Consider the following 10,000-nt stretch of genomic DNA (forward strand, 5'->3'; position numbering starts at 1 on the left):
GGATCATGCAAGTGTCCCCTATTTTGGTGTGTGCATTTGTGCATGTGTGTGTGTGTGTGTGTGTGTGTGTGTGTGTGTGTGTGTGTGTGTGTGTGTGTATGTACAGTTTGTGTGTGTCATTGAAGACGCATGTGTGTGTGTCAATGAAGAAGCATGTCTCCTATATATATACGTGTGTGTGTGTGTCAGTCCCGATAAACAGACTTGTGTCCCTGTGTCCCAATAAAACACTTCTCTGTGTGTGTGTGTGTGTGTGTGTGTGTGTGTGTGTGTGTGTGTGTGTGTGTGTGTGTAAAATACAGTTGACAGTTCATCTAAAGAGTTCAGCACTGATAAAGCCAGATGTGGGTGTGAAAAAGAGCAATTATCTGCCCCCTTTTGGCTGAAGCATGTAAATGCACCATCAGTAAAGCTCCACTGACTTTGGAAGTGTGATCAAATTGTGAACAGGAATAAAGATATTTGTTTCATTTGTATGAACAGTTGTATTCCATGCAATAAAAATCACGAAGCAGTACTTGTACATCGCTATGCTAGCACTGCCTCGGTGTTAGCACAGCGTGTCGAGTGAATGTAGGTACAATTTAACATGGCACACAAATTTAGACAGCTCGTCGCTTACGATTCATCTTTAGATTACCGTTTTAATCCGAATCGCATTTATGATATAATTATGGCACAGTGGGAAAAGTTGATTAAACTGGTAAAAAGTTGTGATATCGTCGGGGACCAGAGTTTTTCTGGGAAAAAAAAACAACGAAACCACAATGTTCACCATCTCCATAGAAGCATAATGACAGTATCATTACACAATTGCAGTTTCTAATTAATTTCTCCTGCTTCACACCAGAAATCTCCCAAAGTGAATGCTGATATCATCAAGGCACTAATTATTCATATTAACCATCAGAGCTGAAACCTACGAAGAGCTTTTCAATGCTAGTCGGATCACACACTCGCACGGATTGTCACCACGTTTTCATCCGTTATTGTCTTCGTCTCGGAGCTTGATTTATTTCGGACGGCGTCTTTGTGCGCGACCGACCCGAGCGGACCTTAACTGCTTTAGCTGCTGCAGAAGAAGTGACCCGTTGAGGTGAATTTGGCCTCTGCTCTGGTTTTTCTTTGTGGTCGATTTCTTTTTTCTTTCCGTGTTTCGCTTATAGGTCTGGGACCGTGTTTATATATTTTTTTGCGAGCACGGATGTGCGGATGTGTGGATGTGTGCGCGTTCTGTCAGCTAGTAGGAATGCATCTGCACCGCCAATGCTAAAATGGCTGCCAAACGCTAACATGGCTGCCAGGTTTCTGCAGAGAGAGAGAGAGAAAGAGAGAGAGAGAGAGAGAGAGAGAGAGAGAGAGAGAGATTATTCTTTATTCCCTCGCTTTCTTGTGCTTGAGGTATTTACTGGTGTTTCTTTGTGTGAGTCTCTCTGCTAATCTCCACAGCACTGTATCAAATCATGCTGGCATGTGTCACTGTATTATCTTGTATATTCACCTGTGGGCGAATGATACACACCTACACACACACACACACACACACACACACACACACACACACACACACACACACACACACACACAAACACACACACACTCGTTTCCTGCTCGGGATCATTCTTATATTTATATATCACATTTTATCACTCTCTTATTTCCCCCTCTATAGAATCAGGACAATCAGACAGTTCGAGCCAACAGGCAGACTCAGACATCAAACCCCCACCAAACGGTAAGAACAACATCTCTGAACATCTCTGATCCCATTATAAGGCATTATAACACACTCTTTTTGAGTGCAGGTTCAATATAGCATGTACAGCTGCACTCTTATACACGATCATAGCTAAGAAAATACTTTACACATCTGGAATTATGCTTCTTTTCTTCCATTCAGTGCTGAGTGTTAACACTGTTAACACACTGAGACTCCACAATTTCAAATTCTATTCTTACTTGCTGCACTATGTATTTTTGCGTACTTCTGCACAGTAAGACATACATTCTACTGTACACGTCCATATTTTTATAAATAGTAAAAAAAATGTCCTCATGCAAATCTAAGTGATATATGTGAATATTTATATAATCAGTGGTGGGTAAAAGTAGAGTGGAAAAATATGACTCCAGTAGAAGTAAAAGTCCATTCAAACTTTCACTTGAGTAAAAGTACAAAAGTATTTGCCTTCATATATACTTAAGTATCCAAAGTACAATGAATTATTATGGCTATAATGTTTATAATTTTATCACAAGACTCTTTGATTAATCAACTCAGTTCAAATTTAAATCAAATTAAATTTCAAATTTTATTTGTTACTTTCACATTCATACAGAGTACGACATACAGTAAAAATCTTTACACGACTGTCCAACATTTAAACTTGAAAAAAGAAATAGAATATAAGAATAAAAAATAAAAAAAGTAAATAAATTAAAAAAGTATAAAGTATACACATGAATTCTAGAAAGGGACAGATGAGTATGAAAGTAATTTATTGTGATTGGCCTTGGAGTGTCCATGTGCAGTATGGTGTGGTATTAAGTGACACTGTGCAGTTTATGTTAAAAGACGATGAAGTTTCTCTTAACACACCGATTTAATAATAGAATGATATCAATGAGTCAAACACTGATTGATTTCTATTAAAATTATTATTAGACTAAAACCTTCTTTTGAACTTGCTGTTGAACTGATGCTGAACTTGATGCTGGTGATGAGTCGATACATCAAGCGCCGATCAAAACAAGTTTTAAACGGAGTGCATGCTCTGATTAGTTTTATTCACTCAGGAATAAAAAAGGAACGACTGATTTCGCAAAATGTATTTGAGTAAAAAGTAAGATATTTGACTTTAAAATGGAGTAGGGTTAAAAAGTACAGATACACGAAAAAGCTACTTAAGTACAGAAACAAATTACATTTACTTTCCACCAATTCATATAATCCATTTAATATATACACTATGTGCTCACTTGTAAATAACTATAACATTCTTATGCCTCATATTGTATTCTATTTTATTTTTTATTTGTATTTATTAATTTTTTTTATATTTGCTGTAGTTTGCCTGTAGCCTCACTTAAGAATTTCATTGTACGAACTGTCACCTACATCAGTACATATGACAGAAGAACCTGAAACTGCATTATAGGGCATGTCGGAGTTGTATTACAGTAACACACACGTGCACACACACTGTATTTTCTTCTTTGTGGTTACAGACATTATGTGAAGAACTTTCTCCCAGAATACTCCACTCTTTTGTTAAATACAGTGTCGAATTCCTCCTTCAATCCTGAGCTCAGGTTTCTGTCTGTGCACATTCTCCCCAAATCCCACTCCCTCTGGGTTTTCCGGTTCGCTCTCGCAAAAACATGCCGGTGGGTGGATTGGTGACTCTAGATCGCCTGGAGGTGTGATTTGTAGATGTGTATGTAGGTGTAATGCTGTGTTGATGGACTGGGGTTCCATCCTGGGTGTATTCGATGCTCACACTCGGTTTCAGGGACAGACTCCGAAAATGAAGAGCGAATCGATGAATAAATGAACATGCAGGTTGTACATCCAGTTGTAATTGATCACAAGGTTGCTATTACAGTTTCCTTTTTCAACTCATGACTGAGGTGAGAATGAAAGAAATACCTACAAAAACTATTTTCTTTCTTGGTAGTTATGCATTCGTTTTGTTGGACGATCTACACACATTCACAACAAACTGGGAAATGGACTTTCGGTGTCACCCAGATGAGGATGAGGTTTCCTTTTAAATCTGGTCCCTCTTAAGGTTTCCTCCTCATGAAGTTTTAGGGAGTTCCAAAGTCACCACCGGCTCGCTCATCAGGGATAAACTTGCAATTATTAGGAACAAACTTATAGATACTTAAACTTGTGGATGAAGTACACAAACCATGAACTTTTAATAGAACAGAATAGCTTTAATTTGTTACATATACATTGCAGCACAGTGACAAGCCATGATATGCCACTCCTGGAGCACAGTGGGTTAAGGGCCTTGCTCAAGGACCCAAGAGTGGCAGCTTGGCGATACCGGAGTTTGAACCCTTGCTCTTCTAATCAGTAACAACTTAACCCCTGAGCCAGAGATACAGTAGGTAAAATATGACGCCTGTAAAATTTTAAGTGTCCCTTTAAACTTTCACTCAAGTAAAAGTACAAAGGTTTTTGCCTTCAAATGTACTTAAGTATCCAAAATTCTATTATTTATTATAACTACAATGTTCCTATTATCATTTATCACAAGACTCTTTGTGTAATCAACTCAGTTTATGTGAAGAGACTCGAATTATATCTATTCCAATTAGAACTGTATGTGATAAGTAGATACACCAAGAAACAAACAGAGCGCACACTCTACCCTGATTGGTGGTTTGCTGCGTGATTGACTGGATAAGTTTTTTGATAAATAAATAAAAAGGAATGACTGGCTTCCCAAAATGTAGTATAAGTAAAAATCTCCCAAAATGGAAATAATTACAGTAGATGAATTGCATTTACTTCGTTACTTCGTTACCCTTCACCACTGATCTTTTATACAACTTTATACCTGTTTCAAATAAAAATGACTTTTGGAATTTAGACTTTTTGTGGACTTCTTCTATGTGTACAATAAAAATGGACAAAAATTTATCACCAAAGCCCGTTCTTCTAGATGTCATTAGGTCAATTCGATTTTTTTTTTATTTCACAAACATGCTGCTTTTTACACACACTGTGATGTTTACACACATGTATTTGTCAGTGTTAGTGACTGTGTAGTTATACTGACAAATACATTTGTGTAAACATCAGAGTGTGTGTAAAAACCAGCATGTTTGTGAAATAAAAAAGAATCTAATCAAATCCAAAGACATCCTATACAGTATAACTGGTCTCTGTAACTACACAGTATAACAGTATATACAGTATAACTGTGTTATAACTACTGAATAAAAGTATATAACTACTGAATAAAAGCCTGTAACTATAAAAGCACTATAGTGTTTAACTACTGAATAAAAGCATGTAACTACACAGTTATACTGTATATACTGTTATACTGTGTAGTTACAGGGACGGCTTATACTGTATAGGATGTCTTTGGATTTGATAGCACTTGAACTAGGAGACCCAAAGCCAAACATTTATAAAGATTATTTTTTTAATGTGTTCTGACCTCAACCCTATTAAACACAATGAATGTAAACAGCACCTTGTGGTTGAATTTCCACACACCTCCCCAAAATCTAGTGGAACATCTTATGGGTGGAGCTTATTATAACAATGAACAAGGACTAAATGTTGAAAGGGATGTTCACAAACAACATACAAACCTTATATTCAAGTGTCTACCAACTTTTGCCAATATAGTGTTAACTGTTCACTCCTGTGGTTATAAGAGGTTATAACTTGTGTTTTACATCCTCCGCAGGGCATTTGAACTTCCAGGACTGCTTCGTCACATCGGGGGTTTGGAATGCAGCCGAGCTCGTACGAGTTTCACAGAGTGAGTGAGCGTGTGTTCAGTCATCTTTTATGTAATTACTCACACAAATATTATCATTTCCTGTGGGGCTTCTAAAAAAAACATTTTTGCTCCTGGCTTTCCTGTAACAGGTATGAAAGGGTTTCACATCAATTGATAGCTAAGACAGAAGCGTTTTATTAAACTTAGTAGGTAGAGTACCGTTTCAGCTCGAGCCTGCAGGACTATAACTGTTTATAATGTCTAATAAAGGGGTTAGTACACAAGGCTTTTTATTATACAGTTCACTTGGACAAAATTCCTGAAATTACAGTTTTTCACAGTTGCTTTGCAACGTTTCTCAGATCAGAAATGAAATTCTTAAAACTACTTCACATCATGTCATCACTTTTGCAAATCATAAAAGCAATTTCCAGTTGGTTTGAACAAATTGTGAATGCTTTGGTACATTCGTTTTAAAGAATAGTGATGAAGGCGAGTGTACGGCATCAGATCAACCGATGATCGACTAGATCTCTAAAACTGGTCAAAAGTGAATCTCGTGAACCTTTAATTGGGGGCAGAGCAAAACGCGGAATTAGAATTTATAAAAATGGATGAATAGCTAGGAAATGAACGAACACTAATACAGTACAGAAAAAGTGTAAATGCTGTCCGGTCTCTTGCAATCAATATCCCACATACAGTAATGTGCACATTTGTGCTGTTGAAATTCGTACAGAAGAAATTCATCCTTGTGCATTTTTTTCATTATACTCCAAACTTTAATTTCCATCAGAAAATACTGAAACCGTGCGCCATCATACTGACAACATGACTAAACAAATTTACGATCCTGTTTGTGAACAATAACAAAAGAACTTCTGATGGCAACAAAATGTTCATAGACACAAATACTTACTTTAGAGTGATAAACTAAGGATTTTGAGAAAACTACAGGCATTTGCGAGAAATCTATTGTGTTGTACTGTTTGTACAAATTGTATTGAAAAAATGCACTTACTGGGTTTGCAAATATGAAGGATGATTCGTAACTTTGTTTTAAAGCAACTGGGAAAAACTACTTCTCGTACATTTCTACTTAGTTAAAAGGACTTATGTATGTGAATTAAAAGTAATGTGTGAGAACTCTATGTGAATAATGGATGCACATTAATCCTTTATAATAAGAGACTTTTTTTGTGATTTCATGTCAAAGTTCTGAGAAACGGCATGAAAATGTAGCGAGGTAAAAGTTTCCCCAAAATGGAAATACTCTGATAAACCACAGATTTTCTCTGTAAATACAATCGAATTCTCTCACTAGAACGGAGAGCAGAAACAAGCTGTCTTTTTTTTTTACCTCCTTAAAATGAACAAAAATAATCTCCCAGGAAATCATTAACCAACAGAGGTTCATATCCAAGCGCAAATCCAGCCTTGTTGATGAAACGCGATGTCAAAGCAGAGTACGGATCTTACTCCTGACATCTGGACCCGGCTACGGAAAAACCATTTCACTTTCGCTCTACGCCATTCTCACCACGCCGAGCGTGTTCTTGCTCCGAAGACGTTTATTTTTTTTCTCGTGAAATCCATGTTGCAACGGTTTTGGAAGAACATTTGCAACCTGATGTCTTTGGAAAGCGGCACGGCGCTGATGGTGGGCCGGGGTTTAAATTCGTAACAGACCGTAGAGTGGGCTGAAGTCATAACGTTCAGTGCGCAGGGTTATCCCCAGCGTTATCCCACATCTGTAACGTGACTCTGCCCAAAACTCAATGATGATCAGTGATGGAAATCTTGCAGGAGGCAAATACGCTGGTCCTTGTAATGGTTTGTGTGTTTGTGTATGCGAGATGGCATTCCAACTTACGATCGACGATGCAGTCGCTTGCCAGCTCTCTGTCCTGCTAAATTGCACGTATCAACACGAATTCGGGGAAAAAACCCAGTTTGCTTTCTCTCCAGATCGTCCAAAAATGCGACAAATGACCTCAAACTTGACAGTATGATTGCCTGGCAACAGCAGCAATTAAATTTGTGCTTTCTGAAATACCAGCAGTGTGTGTGTGTGTGTGTGTGTGTGTGTGTGTGTGTGTGTGTGTGTGTGTGTGTGTGTGTGTGTGATATTTCTTGTCTCAGGCCAAAACTGTGACTGCTGGAAATGTCCAACTACATCACCAGGATCAAAATATAATCAAATATAATACATTTTATGGTCTGAAATCAAATGTCCTGCCAAGAAACAACAAAAGCTAAAATTGTTGGACCGGATGGACAAAAGGAGTGTTTCACTTCAGATTTCAGACGCCAACGTGGCAAAATACACGCATAAGACCATGTTTTGTCAAAAAAAGCTGGGCACGACCTCGATTTCGGTCGTGTAAAAGTCACAATGTCAGTCCTCTAGGGCACATTTCAGGCTGTAATCGTTGCTCTGAGGGACAAGTCATCTAGTAATAGAACCGCTAATGGGTTTGGGTGGATACGTACGATAGACCAAAAACCCGTTTGGCCTCCAAGCAGCATTTTTCTTTGCCTCAGCATCACGCGAATTTTGGATTTTAATGCAGGCACCAAAGTACAAAAACGTGAAGGCGGCAGTAATGTGCGGGTATGGAAGACGTGTGTGTGGCCGTCAGCACAGATGCTGGCCTGGGGAAAAGCGGGAGGCTTGCGGTCAGGCGTGGCTCTGCAACATCCAATCAGATTTTTTGCTTTTAATACTTAGAGTCTTTTAAAAGAAATATTTTTCTCTTGATGTAAGATTTGATTTGTACTTATAAAGGTCACTTTAGGATTATCGTTTAATATTGTTCCAAACAGGCAGATAATATAATATAATATAATATAATATAATATAATATAATATAATATAATATAATATAATATAATACATCAAAGTAAATTAAATTAAATTAAATTAAATAAGATCCAATTCAATTCAATTAATGCTTACTTTAAGACACATGATGCCACCAGACTAATTTCCCCCCTATTAGTACTAAAATGCAGCATAGCACTTTTTTCTTCATGTTTAAAAATTTCTTTTTTTATTTATTTATTTATTTATTAGTATTGTTAGATAGTATGAAATAGTTTTGTTTGATTCTATATAATTCTATGATATTCTGTTTATGCTGGAACTATCAAATCATTGATGGTTTGATTTAGTATTATAGCTGCTACCTTTGAAATTGTTTTTATTTGTATTTAGCTAGCGGACATTTTTTAAAATCCTGTGTCAAGTAATAAATGGTGGGAAGCAGATGCAGGTGCAAATAATTGTATAATTGTATTTATTAAGTACAGTCAAACCCAGATAAGTCGCGGTTCGGAACTCTCGGCTCGTAAAATTTTTGGGTTCTCATTTGGAACCGAACTAACAGTAAGTTGCGGATTATCTCAAAATTCGTGGGAATCTGCAGCGGGACCGAATGTTCAGGAACATTAGGAATAACATTTTAAACTATGTTTTCACTAACAAATTTCCTACAAATATTTAAAACACATTATTGTATTAAAGTGATATAATGTCTAGATGAATTCACTAAAATACCATAGGTGCTGCGGGGGTGCGTCCAAAATTCGCTGATTTTCTTAGAATGTAATCCCTGCAAGTTTCGGGGGACCGACGTGAAAAGACAATAACCTTAGACGATGACAAATGGCGAGTACTGAACAAGTAGAGCACAAAAGAAAACACTATGGCACTGATCACTAGCTAACGAGACCCTTCATCCATCTGTTTAACCACGAGACAGAAGACTCGGTGAACCAGTGTCGAGTTCTGAGCATGCGTCGAGTGCTGAAACAGTTTTCAGTTGTCGTAACACGACGAGTACCAAATTTGACAAGTTTTGAGGTATTACTGTGAATCTACACAGATCAGGCATAACATTTAGATATTATACATTTATGAGTGGTGAAGTGAAGAACACTGATGATCTCTTCATCATGGCACCTGGTAGTGGGTGGATATATTTATTTTGGAGCAAGTGAACATTTTGTCCTCAAAGTTGATGTTAGAAGCAGGAAAAATTGCCGAGCGAAAGGATATGAGCAAGTTTGACAAATTGTGGCGTCTAGACATCTGGGTCAGAGCATCTCTGAAACTGCAGTTCTTGTGGAGGTTCCTGGTCTGCAGTGGTCAGTATCTATCAAAAGTGCTCCAAGGAAGGAAGAGTGGTGAACCAGCGACAGGGTCGTGGGCGGTCGAGGCTCATTAATGCACGTAGGGGAGCGAAGGCTGGTCTGTGTGGTTTGATCCAACAATCGAGTTCCTTTAGCTCAAACTGCTGAAGAAGTTCATGCTGTTAAAGCTTGAGGTCAGGACTGTTTTGGCAGCAAAAGGAGACCAACACAATATTAGGCAGATGGTGTTAGATAATGGTATGCCTGATCAGTATATATATATATATATATATATATATATATATATATATATATATATATATATATATATATATATATATATACCGATTCCAAAAAAGTTGGGACACTGTACAAATTGTAAATAAAAAAGGAAT

At 37.5% G+C, this 10,000-nt stretch overlaps 1 protein-coding gene across 5 annotated transcripts in view; it reads left to right on the top strand.

The window, feature by feature from the left end:
• The window catches only part of nfixa (nuclear factor I/Xa), a 126,536-nt gene that overhangs the window by 91,609 nt on the left and 24,927 nt on the right, over nt 1–10,000 (top strand). For all 5 annotated transcript variants that reach the window (XM_046838294.1, XM_046838293.1, XM_046838290.1 and 2 more), the window contains 2 exons: nt 1,673–1,735; nt 5,436–5,510. In XM_046838294.1, the coding sequence (XP_046694250.1) occupies nt 1,673–1,735; nt 5,436–5,510 (138 nt within the window). The remainder of the gene's footprint in view (nt 1–1,672; nt 1,736–5,435; nt 5,511–10,000) is intronic.

This window comes from Silurus meridionalis, chromosome 24, assembly GCF_014805685.1.
Source record: "Silurus meridionalis isolate SWU-2019-XX chromosome 24, ASM1480568v1, whole genome shotgun sequence".
Lineage (NCBI taxonomy): Eukaryota > Metazoa > Chordata > Actinopteri > Siluriformes > Siluridae > Silurus > Silurus meridionalis.